The sequence below is a fragment of the Armigeres subalbatus genome, chromosome 3 (genome assembly GCF_024139115.2).
Source record: "Armigeres subalbatus isolate Guangzhou_Male chromosome 3, GZ_Asu_2, whole genome shotgun sequence".
Lineage (NCBI taxonomy): Eukaryota > Metazoa > Arthropoda > Insecta > Diptera > Culicidae > Armigeres > Armigeres subalbatus.
Window position 1 is genome coordinate 339,449,795 of NC_085141.1, and position 21,946 is coordinate 339,471,740.

The following is a 21,946-nucleotide window of genomic DNA, read 5'->3' on the forward strand; positions in this document are numbered from 1 at the left end:
TTCGCCATGAAGGTAGGCGGAAAGGTAGAACATAGGTTCCTTCTGCATACAGCGTCTACCGCCCAGTTTCGCTACGAGACGGACTATTTATGGTTATTACGAAGGACCTACGCGACCCGACGACCGACGGGAAACGAAACGACAAAGACGATGGCGATGTCGACAAGTACCAATCGGTATAGTGCCCCGCCGGCCGTAAGCGGCTACTTGAAGCGATTCGACCGGGCGGTGTGAAGTGATTGCTACTAATAGGTGGCCACTCTCGGAGTTAATGGGTCTGTCCAGGGCATGAGGGTGATGATGATGACGATATGGTCAATGGCGGAACACTTATTTTGATTATAGACAAACTACTGGGGTTAGGAACGGAAGGAAGATTCAGGTGAATTAGGTGCTCAGTGTTAACTCGACTTCCTTATTTTTGGCAAACATTTACATCCAGGTTTTTTTTACACCATTTGTTTTTTAGTCGTTTAAGACCCTTAGCGTCAGCGTCAACGAAAAAAATCACAAAAAATTAATGAACTCCAACCACGTAAAACAAAACCTGGGTGATAAAATAGATTGTAGCGCAGAGTACGATTTCAACTCTGCAATCTATAAAGTAATGGACAATTTTTTGTTGCACGAACCGCATTACTGAGACAGGTTCTAATACATTTTTTTGGCTTTCAGTCTTTACTGGCTATCAAAACGACATATTTCTTCTACGCCCGACGTTTCAATGGTTTATTCCATCCTTTTCAAGGGTTCTATTAAAAAAATATTAAATTAAAAGAATAGGCGTCTTCCGTACTTGGATATGGTTTTAGTCCGCCTCTCAGATCAATCCATCCTAACTGAATGGTATTACAAACCAATGGCATCTGGTCGTTTCCTGGATTTTCATTCATGTCATCCTCTCCACATGAAAATGAATATGGTGATCAACTTCATCGGGCGTGTCAGAAAATTGAGCACTAATCATTCTCAATCTACAATAAACTCCATAATCGACCAACAATTAAAAACGAATCATTATCCCAGATCGCTACGACACTGTTTAATAAACCAACAGGCTCAAACGAACAGGAACGATTGTGCAAACAACGGGGAAGTCATGTACAAGCCTATGATCTACTTGAACAACTTGACGGATCGTATAGCTAAAACTTTTAAGAATGATTTGCCCAACACTACATTGGCAATGGGGAACGAGTACACCATCAGAAGTTTGTTCACGCATACTAAAGATCGCGTACCAGAACAGTCTCGTAGTAATGTGATCTACAGGATTCCTTGTGGAGACTGTGATGCGAGTTATGTTGGGCTAACAACTAACAAATGAATGTTTAACTGTTAATTGTTTTAGGAAATTGCCGATATTTGTTAATGTTTTTATGACAATCAGTGAGCTCAACAAACCACCGGACAAAAAGCGATATTTTCTGTAAGTTTTTGTGCTATTTGTATGTCATCTCATAATTGTTTGTAATCTGCCAATTTTTTTAATAGAACCCTTGAAAAAGATGGAATAAACCATTAAAACGTCGGGCGTAGAAAAAATATGTCGTTTTAATAGCCAGTAAAGACTGAAAGCCAAAAAAATGTATTAGTAAGATTCAAACAGTCGAGAGCCTATTAATTGAGACAGGTTCTTGAACCGATTATTGCACCAAACTGATATTATTTGGCTAAAATTCAATCGTAGTCATTTGTGACCAGATGTATATTGATTGAATTTGAAATATTTTCTAACTATAATTTGTAGTACACTGTACAGCGATTCTCAAGTAACTGAGCATTATATTCCAATATCTTGATAATTGATTCACTTTTTAATTCGCATATAGGTAATTTATGTTGAGGAATTCTTTTTGGAAAATTCTCTGAAAAAGCCGTTGCGTATTCATCCGGAAATTCCATCGGTACTTTCTTTTGATTCTTGTAAAACCCTTCAAAATTCTCTTGCAGGAATTATTCCGGAAATTTAGTTGGAAGATTTCTTTCGGAAATAAAAGAATGAAATAGAAAATTTTAAAGTAATTGTCTGGAGAGCTTCTCACGGAAATGTCAAAGGAATTTCCAGATAAAATTTCTAGAAGGAACTCTTTAATTATTATTTTAAAAGATTCCCAAGAGAATTACTGACTTATTACTTAGATTTCCGAAAGAATTCCTAAATTTCCTAATATATACCTAAAGGTCTTAAGGAATTTTTAATTCATTTTACAGAAAAATGTCCGAAGGAATTTCGGCAGAAATTTTCGAAAGAATTTCTGGATAAAATTCAGAAGAATTTCTCAAGTGCAATTTTCAGGGAATTCCAAGATTTTTTTTCTAGATTTTCTTAAGGAATTGGAATTGAATTAGTTTAATAGAATCTTGGAATAATTGCTGATGCAATTCATTCAATAAATTGAAGGAGCTCCTAATTCAATTTCGGCAGGAATTCCTAATTTACCCAACTAATTCCAAACTAATACAGGGCTGGTAGCGATCAATGCCGCTCAAAATAGTGACTTTAGTGACCAACACTGGTAAAAAGGGGACCAAATAGTGACCTTCAGCTGCAGAAAAAGTGACCAAATAGTGACTTTTAATTTTATTTGCGGTGACAAAAATTGACTTTTATACACTTTTATACACAAATCCAATCATATTCATTATGTGTGGCACACATAAATTTTGACTATAACATTTCCCACATAACGGCTATGTGAATTCGCATGACATATATGTGGAAACACACATAGCCCTTATTAACTAATAACCTGTATGTGGATTCTCATGTAGCGGGTGTAATAAACGCACACATAAAATTTATTTGTAAATTTCTTTATTATTTTATATATTCCAATAAAAATGTGTGAATTTTTATTAGTGTATGAAGTTAATAAGGCCGATACAAATTATATTCAAAAATGATGTCTGCGTCTTATATCTTTTGGCCGAAAATTTCAATTTAAAGGAGGAATAAATTCCACAAAAATTATGAATTTTCAAAACTTTATTCAACAAAATCGATAAGAAGAAAATTGTGTGCTTATTTAGTGGAATGTCTTCACTTTTCATGAATTATTTAATTCCATTACTTTGTCATCTTTACAAGTGAACCTTCTTCGACCTCAACAGTAATGACGTCTTTAGTCTTTCAAGTCGTCTCAAGTATGAGACATTGATCAACGTTTACAAAGTGATGGAATTAAATGTCTTATGACAATTGTAACTTAAGTGAAATCTGATGAGTTTGTTTTATTAAATTTTTTCTAATATTTATTTTTGTATTTTCCGCTCCAAAGTGGTGAAAAAGTCGACTTTGGGGCAAGTCATACAGAATAAGGTGCAATAATGTTTAATGGGTTGGGTTCGAACTTATTCGGAAAATCTTCGCTTGTGTGTGAAAATGGCAGTTTTATGAGAGATTTTTTTTTATTACCTTTATTAAGGAGTCTTTTGGCCCTAGGCTGGCTCATCTTCTAAAAGAAATTCATTTAAATAATTTTTCGACATAGATTTAATTTGGTTCACAAAGTTTATAAATCTTAAACCCAAGAATAATTTCGAAATCTAAAAAAATTGGTTAGTATTTCAAAAATCCTAAACATGAGACTCGAGATACTAGATGAGCCGGCAAAGGACCGGAAGTCTCGTTAATACGGATAATAATATAAGTTCGAGTTCCCAACCAGTGAGTCAAACTCAAAATAATTTAAAAAAAATGAGATGAAAATATCAGAATTTTATTGTAAAGATGAATCTGAGTACTCAACAGTTCAATTGATAAGGTGTAGAGTTTAATAGTTTTTCAAAAAGGTTTTTTAAATAAGCCAGCTGTGGACCCTATTATCGTTACCGCATCATTCTGGAGCAGGCCAACGAATTCCAAGAATCGTTGGGTCGTTACAATTTTGATAACAATGATGCGAAATAAAAAAAGAATCTATCACAGTTCTGAGAGACATTTTATACAATTTTCTCATCTGTCAGTATTTTCTATTTACAATGTTATGAAAACTCATATGTGGAAGATAATGATTTGAAAAATGTATTGGAGGTAACAACTTTCCCTTCGATGGGACTCGAACCCACGACCCAACTAAGCTACGAAGGACCTCCGTCGGCCTTCGCAACCTAGCGGCTACTATGAGTTTTCATAACATTGTAAATTTAATGTCCAAGTCGGGTGGTTTAATCCCCGGAATATAGGCAATTAACTTTGATTGAACAGTAATTTCTATTTATATCTTGGATTTATTTATATGTGCGTAAAGAACCCAAATTACAGTTTTGCTTCTTAACAATTTCTGAACTGTGAAACTCTTTGAATGCACAGGATTATTTTTTTCGAGAAGAGGGGAAATGTGTGCCATAAATTTATAGTTTTTGAATTCTCGTTTGGCGGTGTATAAAATGCATAATATCCATTTAACGTTATCTATCTTGGTCCTTTTCTGATAGCACGAGGCTACACAGCTACGATCTCGTGATGGGCTAGCTAAACAGTAGGATGTCAGTAGCATGAATAAACCCAACTCAGAATACTGCGATTCAGCGACAGAGCTCTTTGATAGGGCATTGCACGGACGAATCTCGTTCCCTTTCGTTCTTCATGAAATTTGACATTTAGTGACCTTGTTGTTTCCTAATTTCTATACAGTGAGAACTAGAGTCCTGTAAGTAAGAGTACCGACATATACCGCATTTGACAGGTCTCCTGCTCGTTTGGAACACGATTTTGTATGGGAATGACAGATGAATCTTGTTCCAATTCTGACAGTGTCGACACTTTGTATTACACCAGCGGTTCTCAACGTTTCCCTTAGAACTTTTATATTCATTGAGGTACCCCCATTTTGTTCGCTGTAAATGAAAATAAGCATAACTCATGAGATATATGAAAAACTGACATGATAACTAACGGGATATAGGCAATCCAAGAAGTAGTCTGATTTTTTTTTCGTAATGAAAACTAATTTTATACATAAAGCTTCTAATGAAACTTTGAGGACTTCTGATGGGTTCCGAGCATCTTAAAATGAGGCTTTCGAGCCTCTTGAAATGAGGCATCTGAACCTCTTGAAAGAAGGATTCCAAGCCTCTTGAAAGAGGATTCTGAGCCTCTTGAAATATGACTTCCAAGCCTCTTGAAAGAAGGATTCTATGCCTCTTGAAAGATGACTTCCAAGTCTCTTGAAAGGCGGTTTCCGAGCCTCTCGAGAGAAGGCTTCCGAGCCTCTTGAAAAGAGGATTCTGTGCCTTTTGAAAGGAGGCTTTCGAGCCTCTTGAAAGGTGACTTCTGAGCCACTTGAAAGGTGACTTCTGAGCAACTTGAAAGAAGGCTTCCCAGCCTCTTGAAAGGAGGATTCATAGCCTCTTTAAAGGAGGATTCTGAGCCTCTTGAAAGGAGCCTTCAGAACCTTTTGAAAGGAGGCTTCCGAGCCTCTAATCTAATCTAATCTAATCTCATACTTGCGCAGCCAATACTTGAAAGCATCCTGGAAAATGACGGTTTCTAAATTCCGTCATTTTTCTTTTCATACGGCCAGGCCAACTACGCAGTATGTACCGCAGAGAGGATTTCTAGATACTGAGCGACCTCAGAATTTGTAAACCCTTAAAGTCGATCCATACCATGAAACCGAGGGGATAGGAAGAAAGCGTGGACCTCCCGTACCAAACGCTTCCAGTTAGTATAAATAGTAATCAAATATTATATTAATATTTTTTTCGTTGGGAGCGAAGCTATTTAAAAGTTATGAAATGCTCCATTCGGCAAGTGATGGTTGACGTCGTGTTCAAAATAACTACATTCACTATAAATAAGAAAAGAAGAAAATCATCATTAGTAGGCGGTAACGTCAGCTTCTTTCCTCGGTAACAGATGTGATGACAATTCTGAAAATAAAAGAAGCGCTACCACAATATTAGAAGATTGGACACTTTAATTATACTCATGTTATTATTGAAATGCTTTTCCAGACTGCTATCAGAAATCAAGGAAGGTTAAATCCTTGATTCCAATCTAAGAAAAACATTACAGGGACATAAGTATGACTATTTGCGGTCGGGAAGCATCTAGGAAGTTGGAAGGAAGGATTAGTGTAGTATTTACTTAATGACTTACCGACAATTTCATAAGCACTACAGAATTGGAAATTGGGGAAGGTTTTCGTTGGGTCAGGATTTGCCTGTAGCTGGCAATGTGACCGTGGTAGATCTTACCCCGTAACACACCACGTAAAGGTGTCTACCCAGCATTACGGGAAATGAAAGGAGGCTTCCGAGCCTCTTGAAAAGAAGCTTCCGAGCCTCTTGAAAGGAGGCTTCCCAGCCTCTTGAAAGGAGGCTTCCCAGTCTCTTGAAAGGAGGCTTCCCAGCCTCTTGAATGGAGGCTTCCCAGCCTCTTGAAAGGAGGCTTTATAACCTCTTGAAAGAAGGCTTCCGATACTTTTGAAAGGAAGCTTCTGAGATTCTTGAAAGGTGGATTCTGAGCCTCTTGAAAGGAAACTTCCAAGCCTCCAAACCATCCTTGAGTACAGATCTTAATATTAAAATTGATCAACATGAAGATCTTTGATGTCCTTTTTAGTTGTATGAGTTTGAATAGCTCCAAGGTACCTTAAACATAATTACAGACACGCCACAGAATTCGATCAATATCTATGACACTCCAAACCATCCTTGAGTACAGATCTTGATGTTCAAATCGATCAGCATGAAGATCTTCGATGTCCTTACTAGTTTTATGAGTTGAAATAGTCCCAAGGTACCTCGTAACACCATTACAGACACCCCACATAATTCGATTAATATCTACGACACTTCAAACTATCCTGGAGTACAGATCTTTATATTCAAATTGATCAACATGAAGATCTTCGATGTCTTTACTAGTTTTATGAGTTTGAATAGCTCCACGGTATTTCGTTACACCGTTTTAGACACAATTCAGAATTCGTTGAGTTTCTACGACACTCCAAACTGTCTTTGAGCTCTGATCCTAATATTCAAATGGATTAACAAAAAGATCTTGGATGTCCCCACTATTTTTATGAGCTGGAATAGCTCCACGGTACCTCATAACGCCATTACAGACACACTACATACTTCGCTCGACATCTACGACTCTCCGAATTACCCTTGAGTACAGATCTTAATATTCGAATCGATCAACATGAAGATCTTTGATGTCCCTACTAGTTTTATGCGTTGAAATAGCTCCACGGGACTTCAAAACACAATTACAGACACACTACAAAATTCGTTCAATATCTACGAAACTCCAAACTGTTCTTGAGTACAGATCCTAATATTAAAAAAAATCAACATGAAAATCTTCGATGTCTCAACTATTTTTATGAGTTGGAATAGCGAATTTATGGTATCGTAGATATTCTGAGAATGTTCTGATTTGTATATACTGATGTAATGATGTCCCGTGGGGCTTCACCAACTAACACACAAGCTCGGAAATGAATCACTCTGTTGGTCTTGTAGACCTCCAATATCTGAACTCAAGAATTATTTGGAGTACCGCAGGAACTCTGAAAATGTTGTGATTTGTGTATACTGGTGTAATGATGTCCCGTGGGGTTGCTCCAAGTATCACACAAGCTCAGGACCTATGAATTACTCTGTTGGTGTTGTAGACCTCCAATATCTGATGTACCGTAGCTATTCTGGGAATGTTGAATTTCTTATATACTGATGTAATGATGTCCCGTGGGGCTTCTCCAACTAACACACAAGCTCGGGAATCTTTTGAATTACTCTGTTGATGTTGTAAAACTCCAAGATATGAACTCGAGAATGTTTTGAAGTACCATAGCTATTCTGGGAATGTTGATTTTTTTAAATACTGATGTAATGATGTACCATGGGGTTCTACAACTAACACACAAGCTCAGGACCCTATCAATCATTCGGTTGGTCTTGAAGACCTCCAAGATCTGAACTCAAGAATAATTTAGTGTACCGTTGATGTTCTAGTAAGTCTGCGATTTGATAAAAACAGTTTAATTATGTCTCAATTACCATTTCAAACTTCATATTAGGATTGAGGCCCCGTAAACCGCTTTGTTGTTTATGTAGATCATCAAGTTCGGTACTCAAGAAGGGTTTGGAAGCCCTAAAAGATCTCAAAAAAAAATATTTTTCACATGTGAGATTGGACAAATCAAGCATCCGAAAGATATTCAATTTGCAAAAAAGAGCTAACCGCGGTGGAGGTTGGTACTCGGATTCTGATGGCTTCTTCGCAAACGTGACCTTTAAGTGGTCTTGTTGGGTAGGGGTTATCACGCCTATCTAGAGAGTAGGAGGTTGAGGGTTCGAGTCCCTCCTAGACAAGTGGATTCTTTTTGGCAAATTTCATATCAATTTGTCCATTTCGAAACATGTGCTGTGCATATGCACAGCCAAGATATTTAACAAAAAAAATGGTTTTCGTACGGCCGAGTTGCTGAATAATATGCAATTAATTGTAATACATCCGCAATTACGCATTTCTGTCCTAGGTATTCCTGGTCTAAAAATAAATATTCATATAACTACCGAGGAAACTATGAAAGCGCTGATTGTTCATGGGTGGTTCTCAACCCCTTCAACTTTGTTTGTAACTCGAATATTTGATCAGGTCGTTGGCATGAGCATGAGGCATGAGCATGAGCATGATGACCGTGCATTTCGTAGTTGCTACTCCGTGATTGGCCGAACAATCGCAATTGCACAGGGAACCAGTGGATGGAAGCATGGGATTTACTCTACAACCTCAATGTGCACAGTCCGTGAGATATCGTATTTTGAATGGTCGATAACGGAGCTAGCCACGTCCTCGCGGTCTATCAGGGATGGGAAGTAATTGTTGATGCAATCACTCGCCTACTGCAAGTCGAGAACACCTCTGCACATGCCACGAGTTCATGCGGAATTTTATTGGAATCTGGGGTTTATGTTCTATAGCAGAAGTTCGCCTCGTCTTAACGGATTGCCAATCTGATAGTAATAAAAGGATGGTGGACGGTGGTATATTCTAATTGAATGTCGAAACGAGCTTTTTCGCTCATTTCGAACTCTTATAGTTGCCTGCTAGAACTAATCAAGTTGTAGATATAGCGATGGAAACGGTATAGAAGCCCATTTCAAGTTCTAGCGATTGCTAGAAGATAAGAAATATATGAAAGATACAAAGTAGGAGAAATGGAACGGGCTTGGGATTGAACCCACGACCACTTGCATATGAGGCATATGACCACCATGCCCGTTAATATTTGATCAAATTCTAACTAATTCTAATTGATTCCGAGTTCTCAGCAAGTTTTACAATGATTGAGTTAAAACATTTTCACAGTCAACTGATTTGATTGTGAAAACAAGTGACGATTTTTATGACTACTTGAAGAACGAATATTTCGAGCGATTGTATCACATTGGGAACTCCTTTCATAATTAGTTTAGTTGAAATCGCAAATTTAAAACATCATCTATCTTTTGCTTCAATTTCAGTTTGCCTGTTTTTCGTAGGTTTCAAAATGAGTGATAAAGCTTAGAAGAGTGTTGAAAATGGACAATTACATGTCCATGTTACTATGTCAATTTAATTATGCCTCACGCCATATACGCAAAAACCATTTTCAGCATTAGAACTGAAAGTCAACAAATACAATAAATAAATGAGCTACACAATGTCAACCACTGCAGCAATAGTTCAAAGGAATACCACTCGACTGCATCTTTTACTCCCGCCCACAGCTCATAATCACCTAACCACACTCTTCTTGAGGTGCGGTGAGCCCCACAGTAAGCCTCACCAAACCATAAACCTGTCAGGACAGTGAAAACCCTGTACGTGTCGACCCCTGTAGGTCCCATTTTACTTCGTCTAGAATTGCAAATCTCGCCCACATCAAACTGGGAACGCAAAAGGATGTGTTGGATTCTGCGGAAACAATGAATTACATTTTATGTGTGCCCCTCCATGGCAGAACCGTTTCGCACACACTCACCGGCGCTATCTCCCCGCATTCCGACGGCGATAGATACCTTTATCTTTTACCACCCACTTGCACGGAAGACCTTCTTGAGTGAACCATGCTTTCCCGATTATATTTAACCAATAAAGCTTACATATTTATACGCCTCTCTAGGTTTTCCGGCGTTACCGACTGTCTCCGGCTTCAGCACAATATTTTAAGGATTTCAGGCGAAGGATACCCGTTTTGCACACAAAGTGAGAAGTGGATTTCATTCTCCCACTGACACACCGAGTGAAGCTTAAAAACCCGGAACACCGGGACAGATCTACGGCCAACTAAAATACCGGAGTTTGTATTCGAGTGTGTTGTTGGTTGTTGTGCTTCTTCGAATCGAACTCACTTCGTAGGAACGGGGAGCTTTTGCTTGCAGAGCAGTTCCATGTTCAGACCCACCCACCACAGAGTAGTCGTCGTCGTCGTCGTTGTTGGTTGCCGAGAAGTAAGTCTCAATTTGAATTTGAGAGCAAAACGACGACCATTTTCCATTAGTGACTGTCAGTGCATGTACGGGAAAGACCGATGCAATATGCAGCAGAGGATGTTCCGTTGTCGTTTTTCCGAACTGTGTTTGGTTGGTGAGGGTTGAATTTCCGATTTGGGAAGAATCTTGAGCAGGAGCTAGCGGGGTTGGCCAAAGAAAATTTTCAAGTGCTCGTTGAACATTGACTGGCTGCTTTGTATTGGTTACTCATATTATTCCTGTTCAATAATTCCGATTGCCATGCAAACGTTGGTATTGTTGTATACAAAAAATGCGGACAATAACGACTTTTAGGATTAGGGTGATTCAGTTAAAACTTTAAGTGAAGTATATTTAAGATATGTAGACCAGAAATAAATAAAACGGAATTTATTGCCTGAAAAAATATTTCTTTAGACAATATATTCTGTTATGTAATGCTATGAGAAACGTTTTTTTTATTTTAGCTGTTAATTTTTCGTTCCAAAATTGCTTTGAGCTTGAGCTTGAGCTTGATTGACTGCTCGTAGTTGCTACTCCATTATGACCAGATCAGCTGTTCTTGCACAGGGAACCAACAGATGTTTGCTTGGGACTAGCACACATCTTCAATGTACAAGTACTGGTGATCTAATTTGTTAGGTCATACTGGCGCCTGCCACGTCAGAATGCAAGTCAATGTAGGGAAGGGGGAGGAAATGATGATGCAATCACTCGCCCACTACAAGCCGAATATACCTCTGCACTTGCCACGACTTCATGCGGAATTTGTTGGAAATGTTTAGGTTAGGTTCGAGAGGCAGGGGTCCGTCTTGGTTAACGACCTGCCAATGTGATAGATAGGAGAGAAAGCAACTGATGGAATTTCTAATTGGATGTAGGAAACGAGCTCTATCGTTCATTTCCAATTCTAGCAGATTACTGTTAGAATACTCAAGTTGAAGGTATAGGAATAGTAATGGAAACGGCATGGAAGTCCATTTCCAGTTCTAGCGATTGCTAGAACATGAGAAATATAGAGTAAGATACAAAGTAGGAAATGGAACGGACCTGGGACTGAACCCACGACCTCCTGCGTATGAGGCAGAAGCAGTAGCCATATGACTACCAAGCCAGTTCTCTTTGTTTTCATGAAAACGCCAGGTCAAAGTTGGTCTAACAATACAAACCAGCTAAAATCTAATCCAAACCCAAATACAAACCAATTTAATCCAAAACCAAGGCAATTCAATCCAAATCTGATACAAATCCAATCCAAATCCAATCCAAATCCAATCCAAATCCAATCCAAATCCAATCCAAATCCAATCCAAATCCAATCCAAATCCAATCCAAATCCAATCCAAATCCAATCCAAATCCAATCCAAATCAAACCAAATCAATCAAATCAATCCAAATCAATCCAAATCAACCAAATCAATCAAATCCAATCCAAATCAATCCAAATCAATCAAATCAATCCAAATCAATCCAAATCAAATCAAATCAATCCAAATCAATCCAAATCAATCAAATCAATCCAAATCAATCCAAATCAATCCAAATCAATCCAAATCCAATCCAAATCAATCAAATCCAATCCAAATCAATCCAAATCAATCCAAATCAATCCAAATCAATCCAAATCAATCAAATCAATCCAAATCAATCAAATCAATCCAAATCAATCCAAATCAATCCAAATCAATCAAATCCAATCCAAGTCCAATCCAGTCCAGTCAATCCAAATCCAATCCAAATCAATCCAAACCAATCAAATCAATCCAAATCAAATCCAAATCAATCCAAATCAATCCAAATCCAATCCAAATCAATCAAATCAATCAAATCCAATCCAATCAATCCAAATCAATCCAAATCCAATCCAAATCAATCAAATCAATCCAAATCAATCCAAATCCAATCCAAATCAATCCAAATCAATCCAAATCAATCCAAATCCAATCAAATCAATCCAAGTCAAACCAATCCAAATCCATCAATCCAATCAAATCAATCCAAATCAATCCAAACCAATCCAAACCAATCCAAATCCAATCAAATCCAATCCAAATCAAGTCAAATCAATCCAAATCAATCCAAATCAATCCAAATCAATCCAAATCAATCCAAATCCAATCCAAATCAATCCAAATCAATCAAATCAATCCAAGTCAATCCAATCAGTCAAATCAATCCAAATCAATCAAATCAATCCAAATCCAATCAAATCCAATCAAATCCAATCCAAATCCAGTCAAATCAATCCAATCAATCAATCCAGTCAAATCAATCCAAATCAATCCAAATCCAATCCAAATCAATCCAAATCAATCAAATCAATCCAAATCCAAGTCAAATCAATCCAAATCAATCCAAATCAATCCAAATCAATCCAAATCAATCAACCAATCCAAATCAATCCAAATCAATCCAAATCCAATCCAAATCAATCCAATCAAATCCAATCAAATCAATCCAAGTCAATCCAAATCCAGTCAAATCAATCCAAATCAATCCATCCAATCCAAATCAGTCAAATCAGTCAAATCAATCCAAATCAATCAAATCAATCCAAATCCAATCAGTCAATCCAGTCAAATCAATCCAAATCAATCCAAATCAATCCAAATCCAGTCAATCCAAGTCCAATCAAATCCAATCCAAACCAATCCAAATCAATCCAAATCCAATCCAGTCCAATCCAATCCAGTCAAATCCAATCAAATCCAGTCCAAATCCAATCCAATCCAAATCCAATCAAATCCAATCCAAATCAATCCAATCAATCAAATCCAGTCAAACCAATCCAAATCAATCCAAATCAATCCAGTCAATCCAAATCCAGTCAAATCAATCCAAACCAAGTCAAATCAATCAAATCCAATCCAAACCAATCCAAATCAATCCAAATCAATCAAATCAATCCAAATCCAGTCAAATCCAATCAAATCAAGTCAAATCAGTCCGACCAATCCAAATCAATCCAAATCAATCCAAACCAATCCAAATCAATCAAATCCAATCCAAATCAATCAAATCAATCAAATCCAATCCAAATCAGTCAAATCCAATCCAAATCAATCCAAATCAATCCAAATCAATCCAAATCCAATCAAATCCAACCAAATCAATCCAAATCAATCCAAATCAATCCAAATCAATCAAATCAATCAAATCCAATCAATCAAATCAATCCAAATCCAATCCAAATCAATCAAACCAATCCAAATCAATCCAAATCAATCCAAATCAATCCAAATCAATCCAAATCAAATCAATCAACCAATCAAATCAATCAAATCAAATCAATCCAAACCAATCAAACCAATCCAAATCAATCAATCCAATCCAATCAATCCAATCCAACCAAATCAAAACCAATCCAAATCAATCCAAATCCAATCCAAATCAATCAAATCAATCAAATCAATCCAAATCAATCCAAATCCAATCCAAATCCAATCCAAATCCAATCCAAATCCAATCCAAATCCAATCCAAATCCAATCCAAATCCAATCCAAATCCAATCCAAATTCAATCCAAATCCAATCCAAATCCAATCCAAATCCCAAATTCAATGCAAATCAAAGTCCAGTCGAAAATCAATAAAAATCCATTCCACTTTCAAGCTAAATGCAATCCAAACCTGATTAAAAAAAATCAAATTTAATTTAAATCCATTCCAATAATCTAACCCTGACGAAAGCAGCAATTATTATAGTTATTAAAAATACAAAATAGAAGTTGAGTTTCAAGATGCACTCTAATGTTATTTCCATAACGAATTCATTATCACAACACAAAGATCTACAGACAGTTTTCTCATTTCGAAACATTTTTGCTCATTCGACAGCAGTCATATCAGATGTATGCTATCATATTAGATCCTTTTTATTGTCATTCTGTATTATACTCTTCCGGAAATCTGGACTGAGCATTGTTTAACGCATAATGGTTTTACTTTTTCCGGTTATACAATACTCATGTCCGAAAAGAAGTTGAACCAGCATAAACATTTCGTTCCACATTTTTGGACTTGTGCAAATAATTCTGTTTTATATCTTCACTGTTCATATTCTTTCCAGTCGAATGTCGTACATCTTGCAGTGCAATATTGCATCTCCAAAAACCTTCACACCCATTCGTCGTCTCTCTAACGTTTGGAGTCATCCTATGAGAGTAGGAGCTCAGTACTGAAGCATTAACTAAACATTTGTTCAATCGGTACGATTCTAACCCGCAAACCAAACCTCTATGATTTATGTTTTCAGATTTGCAAGTTCAGGACAGTGGCTGGTATCGGTGCGTTGCACGAGTTGGACAAACGATAGCATCGTCCGCCTGGAGTGCATACTTGACGGTAAGTGCGGAAATCCTTTCGTAGCATGACCCCTTGCCAGTGTCTTCATAAACTGAAGATGAATGTCAGGCAAACACAATCTATGAATAAATTTGTCGAATGTGTTTGTTTGAAATTCCAGGCGTAAACGGAATAATTTTCTTTAATTCGTTGGTCATTATTTTCCTTTCATTGCTTTTCCTGACATTTATTACAGGTCGAAGATAATCTCCCCACCTCGCAACAGCGCATCTTCAACGGCGAGCTTCTCCCAGCAGCGCCCGGCTCGCCGAAAGCCCTCAACATCACAAACAGTAACGTAACCCTGGCCTGGCCAATTCGCAGCACCAGTGGCCCTCTGCTTACCTACACAATCGAGCAGTACGGTCTGGACGATTCCGACAACCTTCCTCCAACCTCATCGCAATCGGCAGGCGGTTGGCAGATTGCCCTGCGTCAACTGGCTGGCAACACTGCCACCGTCACCGGACTGCGACCGGATACGTCCTACCTCTTTGTAGTCCGAGCGGAAAATGCGTACGGCTGCTCGGGGCCATCTGCCATTTCGGTGCCGATTCGCACGCTGTCATCCGACGACCGGGTGACAGTGCCCGCCGAGATGGAGAGCGCCCGGAACGTGCTGAGTGGAAAGGTGAGTGTGAAAAAGGTTATTTTTGACGTTTGATGGATGAAATTTTGAAAGTGGAGATGTGCGACAGCAAATCCGCCTGTGCCGTATTTCACATTTAATAGATTTTTATGATAGAATGAGGTTTAGATAGAATTCGACTTTGTCCTACAAAAAGGAAAAAATCATGTCGGAATGTAGATTGCGAAACGCCAAATCATCTTAACTTATTTGTTGTGATTTATTGGATGACCTACATTTGAGGAAGACGTTCCTTCACGGAAACTCCCATGATTTGATTCCTTCCCCATATTCGACGACGGTAGAACTCATTTCGCAGCATGATTAATGTGATGTGTCTCGTGACACTTGCGTGTGTGTAGTATCTATCGGGGTTGAAGGAGGAGAATTGACTGACATATGGCAATCATTTGGGTGGGCTTTGTCATGCCAACAGATGGGGCCAAAGATGCAATTCCGATGATAAGTGGTCGGAGCTGACGAGAATGAATTGTCCTTGAGCACGTCATCCAATGCCATTTCTCTTTTGCTTCTTTCCCGCAGATTTTGGAACTGATTGACATTATCCCGCTATCATCGACGTCGGTTCGACTGGAATGGCTGTTGCACGTTAGCACTTCTGAGCAGTTCGTTGAGGGATTTTATGTTCGCTATCGGGAACTGGACTCGCACTCGCAACGCTTCTCAATGCTTTCAATACCAAACAACGAAATCGAACAGCATATCATTACCAACTTAGCCAAATTTACCAAATACGAGTTTTTCCTCACGCCATACTTCAAAAACCTGGAAGGTCAACCGAGCAATGCCCGAATCGTACAAACTATGGAAGACCTGCCATCAATCGCTCCGGGAGGCATCCAAACCGGAATGTTGAACTTGACGGCGGGTTGGGTGCGTTGGAGTCCTCCGCCAAAGGATCAACTCAATGGAGTTCTGCAAGGTTACAAAATCCAAGTTAAGGCCGGAAATATTTCCAAATTGCTAGCGCAGATGACGCTGAATGCGACCACGACTTCGGTGATGCTCAATAACCTGACAACCGGGTCGAGCTACAGCATCCGAGTAGGCGCCTTCAACAGAGTAGGACTCGGTCCCTACTCCAAGCCGGTTCACCTAACGATGGATCCCTCGTTTGTGATCGTTCCGCAGGGGGTTCACAACAGCTACAACGACTACGAAGACTTTCGGCATCACAATTTTCTGCACGAAACGTGGTTTATGATTTTCGTTGTGCTGTCTTTGTTCATCATATTGCTGTTCACTGTCATTGGTGGGGTGATCTTCTTCAAGCGGCGTCAGGGCTTGGGTAAACCCGTGGTGACAGTCCCCATCGGAGCCAGAAGTGACCTTCCCAATCTAAGCGTTTCGAGGAAGGATAATGGGATTTGGATCGACCGCGGGTGGAGGACTTGCGATACGGATAAAGATTCCGGGTTAAGTTCCATAAAGCTGCTGGAGGGGAATCAATTATATCCGAATCAAGCTTTGTCCGATGGAGGCACAGATTATGCAGAGGTAGATCCGAGGGGCGTGACCTCGTTCTACAACTGCCGAAAGGTATGTTTAATTGATCCATGATTCTTGGGATTGGATAGAATAATCATGATTTTTTTTCGAATTCTCAGTCTCCGGAAAGTCCGACTCCGTACGCTACAACCATGATCATCAATGGTATTCCACATAGTGAAAACGGTGACCTGAGCTATCAAGGTCACGACACTTTTTCATCCACGTCTTCCAGTTTTAGATCATTCTACGGTTATCCGAGACCGATTGTTAACAGCAATCAAGGTAATTGATAACAATCTTTCTAGCCACAATGTATTTGAATTGCGATTCTTATTTCCTCCAACAGTTCCACCGAACTGGGTCGACTATCTTCCACCGCCGCCGGAGCACCCGCCACCGGCTCCTCAACCGCTGGATATCAACCAACTGAACCACGTCTACCCGTCTGAGCTGGTGGGAACCATGTCCAGCTCGCAGGCCAGTTCCTACTGTTCGCGACGCACCAGTGGCTACAAGTGAGACCTGGCCCCGCATCGCACCCACAGTCACTATCTGATCAGTCCAACGGATGCCTTCCCGCCGAGCCATTTCTTCTACTAGCGATCGCCACCAGAGGGCGAGGAGGGCTTCCGGCAGCGATCAACAGATGTTAACGACACTTACTTTTGCGGCAGATTTCGATCGAATTGAAAGAAAAACGGAACCATCACCACCGACAGCTGGGGGGAACTACGGCCTGCACGACAACCAACACTACGAGATCCCCAGAAATGTTCCGCCGAAGACAGTTAACATCGCCGACAAATACGGGCTGGAAGCAGTTGAGCCCTTATGGTAAGTGGATGACTAATAATGACTTCGTTTTTCGGGTTTGATAGATTTTGAGAAAATGGTTTATCAGTTGGGTGAAAATTTTCTATCGTGCCAGAAAAAGCCTATCGTTGCACGCAGAAGAAAAAAAAAGGAAGAATTAATTTTGAAACCTTTTTTTTCGAGTATTTCAATTCAAAAGAATTTCGTCCCTGCACATGACATATCATGCGTAATATAGGTACATCAAGATCTGAGAGTCTGAAATAATGAAAGATAGAGAATGAATGAGTAGGAAGAATGACAGAAAGACACTCTGTCTGAGCGAAAAAAAACTGTCTATATAAGGAATACACTTTCTGATGAAAAGACACTGTCTGAGAATGAGACCCAGCTATGGGAAATCTCACTCACTCACACGAACCACACCGATTTAAAATCCCTATCCATCAGCGAATACACGATTGCAAAATGAATGCTATTCAACCCAAAAGCGAACCAACAAACGATTAATACCTACTGAGTGCCCTCCAGCAGGAAGAAGTGAAACCACAAATAGTGCGAAAAGAAATCGAGAGATGAAAATGAACCGATGTGTAGTGAGTGCAGCAGAAAACACTGAGTTGAACTCAGAAGATTGATTCAATTTAGACTTAATGATTCGTTTTGCGGCCTGATTCTTTCTGCCGAATCCTCACTCACCACTCAATTGCGATTCCATTCGTTTACGATCCGAATGTAAACAAATACTCGGCTACGCATCATTTGCTATCTGTGGGAAAGATTCGGTGATGAATTTTGTCTGTTTGTTTTTTGGCATGATTCGTTACTAACTGAAGCCAAACGGCAGACAATCGAAATTGAAAATTTCGGAAGGGCTCGTGTACAGTTGCCTAATTTGCGATTGTGTGTAGATGTGAGTGAAAGTTTAGCGCTAAATGAACCGATTTTTCCCATACATGATGAGACCCCGTCTGAAAAAAAATACTATGTCTGAAATAGAGACACTGGAAAAATACTCTATGGGAGTATAAAACGATTCAATCCTAAATAAACACTCTGTTTGAGAAAGAGACTCTATCTGAGAAAGAAACTCTGTCCGAAGAAAAGACTAAAAGAGAAAAAGATTCTATCCGTAAAAGATAAACCGTTTGAGAAAGGGACTCTATCTGAAATACAGACTCTGCGAAAGAGATTTTATCCGAAAGAGACACTCAGTTGGAGAAAAAAAAACTCTGTCCGAAAAAAATACTATGTTTGAGGAATTACAATCTCCTTAAGAAAGAGACCTTGTCTGAGAGAGCGTATCTGTTCGAGAATAACACTTCGTCTAAGAAAGTCTCGAAAAAAGTATCTGATAAAGAGACTTTGTCTGAGAACGATCTCTCTCTCTTTCTTTCGCTCTCTTTCTCTCTCTGAGAAAAAGTCCCTGTCTGAGTAAAAGACTCTTCCTGAGAAAACGACTCTGTCCGAATAAAAACATTGTATTTTAAAAAGAGATTCTGACTGAAAAAGATACTCTGTCAGAGAAAAAGATTATGTCTGATATTCAGACTCTGCCCAAGTACGTGACTCTGTCTGAGAAACAGATTCTGTTTGAGGAAGATATTCTGTCTTACTAAGAGACTCTGTCTGACATAGCGACTTTGTTAGAGAAAAGGTCTCTGTACATGAAAACGGCACTGTCTAAATAAGAGGTCTGAGAAAGAGCAAGCTCTTTTGCACAAACAAATTTTGTCTGAAAAAAAAACCTGCCTGAAAAAAAAAACTCGGTCGGAGAAAGAGACTACGTCTCAGAAGGAGATCATATCTGAGAAAGAGGCAGTGTCTGAAAAAGACGATCTGTCGGAGGATAGATGTAGAGAAAGACACTTTGTAGGGGGAAAGTATCTGTCTGAGACACTATCTGTGAATCAGTTTGAGAAAAAGATAATCAGGTTGAGACAAAGACAATCTACTTGAGAAAAATAACATTATTCGAAAAAAAAAAGTCTCTGTCTGAAATAGAAACTGTCGGAGAAATAGGCTCCGTCTAAAAAAACAACTTCCACTGCGAAGGAAACTCTGCTTTGAAAAAAACTGTCTGAGTAATAGACACTGACTGAGAAAGAGACTGTGTGTGAAACACTCTATTCGAAAAAAGGCGCTCTGTTTGAGAAAACGAATCAAGACTCTTTTTGGAAAATAGATTCTGTCTGAAAAAGAGAAAATAGATTCTGTCGGAGAAAGATTCTTTTTGAGAGAGAAACTTTGTGTGAGAAACAGATTCTGTTTTAGAAAGTAAGCAAGTAAGTCATTCTCAGATAGAGCCGCTGCCTAAGACTCAGAGAGACTCTGCCTAAGAAAGTGACTCTGTCTGAGAAAAGGACTCTGTCTGAAAAAGAAACTCTGTCTGAAAAAGAAACTCTACCTTACGAAGAGACACCTGGAAAAAAGACTTTGTCTATGAAACAGAAGCTTCACTTCAAAATAACCTCTATCTGGCAAAGTGAATCTATCCTAAAAAGACACTCTGTTTGAGAAAAAGAGCCTGTCCTGAAAAAATAACTTTGTCTAAGAAAAAGACTCTGCCTGACAAAGGCTCAGAGAATTTGACACTGTCTGAGAAAAAGACTCTGTCGTAGTAAGAGACTCTGAGTGAAGAAGAAACCAGAGTGACACACATGTTGCAAGTTAGTTGCCGCAACCAACTCGTGTGTGACCGAATTCGGTCACAATTAAGTTTGGCTGAGAAAGATTCTCTGTCAGAGAATCGGACATTGGCTAAGGAAAAAAAAATCTGTCTCAGAAACAGATGTCTGAGAAAAAGACTGTGTCGAAAAAAGACAGTGTCGGAAAGAGATTGTGTCAGACTGCATATGTTAGAAAGAGATGATATGTGAGAGAGAGATGATGATATGTGAGAAAGAGAGAAAGAGATGATATGTGAGAAAGAGATGATATCGACTGAGAAATAGAGATAAAGACTGTGGAAGGAAGAGACGGTATGAGAAAGAGGCTGTGAAATTGTTCGAGTGAGTGAGTGAATGAGCGAGTGCGTGAGTGAAAGAGTGAGTTAGCGAGTGAATGAATGAGTGAGTGGGTGAATGAGCGAGTGAGTAAGTAAGTGAGTGAGAAAGGGAGAGAAGGAGTAAGTTAGTGTACACTGGATTCTGTTTTTACACGATTTACAGTTTCGCAATTTTACATACATTCTAAATGTTGAACGCATTTTAATTATCATGTGATTTTTCTTTGATTTATTCAGGATTTTTTGAAACATGTTGCGAAGATTTTGGTGCTAAGTTAAAGTCACACGATCAAAAATACGAGCGAAAAAAAATCGTGTAAAAACAGCAAATGAGTGAGTGAAAGATAAAGTGAGTGAGGAATTGAATAAGCGAGTGAATGAGTGATTGAGGGAGCTAGTGCGTGAGTGCTTGGGCGAGTTTGTGAGTGAGTGAATGAGCGAGGGAGTAAGTTAGGGAGTCAATAAGCGAGTTAGTGAGTGTGTGAGTGAATGACCAAGAGAGATTTTTTTTCCTAAGCGATGGAGGGGGAATCTGCTCAACAGACATCCTGGGTTGTCCAGGAAGTGCGGGGTTAGTGACCACCTCCGACAGCAAACGAGGGAGGCAGTAGACTGGCCCAAAATGCATGAAATCCTGAATTTCAAACCTTGCACCCTTAAATGACAGTTTGGGGGTCCCACAAGCTCCCCTGAAAATTTCAGCTCATTCGGTCCAGTGGTTGGCGTGCGCAAATGGCTCAAAGTTTGTATGGGAAAAGTGATATAAATGTATGGAGAAACGCTTCTAGGTGGCGCTGTAGTCGACGGATTCCTGTTGTGGACAAAATGTAGAACCTTTTTTATATAAGGAAGCGACTGGTGAAGACCGAATGTAAATCTCTTTGAAATTGGCCAAGTTATAAGCATCCAAAGTCGAGGGTTTCGAGCGTGTCCCCCAGGGGTGTTTAAAATGAGAGCAACGTACCACCGACCATTGCGGCGGCGATGCAGGCGTATTCGGTGCCGTGCGAAATTAAATGCATGATTATCAAGCATTCTCGCGAATTTTTATCCGATTGGTAAATACTTTCCGTACTCTGTACAGTAGTGTAGCTAGAGAGGGAGGGGGTGAATAAGGGGGGGCAAGGGGGAGGATCTTTTTTTTTGTAGAAAAACACATCCGGGAT

General features: G+C 39.2%; 1 protein-coding gene across 1 annotated transcript in view; it reads left to right on the plus strand.

The window, feature by feature from the left end:
• Positions 1–311: 311 nt before the first annotated feature.
• LOC134222774 (roundabout homolog 2-like) overlaps positions 312–21,946 on the plus strand; it is a 38,887-nt gene continuing 17,252 nt past the window's right edge. The window contains exons 1-7 of the mRNA XM_062701930.1: positions 312–382; positions 1,027–1,211; positions 14,732–14,820; positions 15,017–15,451; positions 15,992–17,008; positions 17,077–17,242; positions 17,307–17,794. Of these exons, the coding sequence (XP_062557914.1) occupies positions 312–382; positions 1,027–1,211; positions 14,732–14,820; positions 15,017–15,451; positions 15,992–17,008; positions 17,077–17,242; positions 17,307–17,479 (2,136 nt within the window). The 3' untranslated portion in view covers positions 17,480–17,794. The remainder of the gene's footprint in view (positions 383–1,026; positions 1,212–14,731; positions 14,821–15,016; positions 15,452–15,991; positions 17,009–17,076; positions 17,243–17,306; positions 17,795–21,946) is intronic.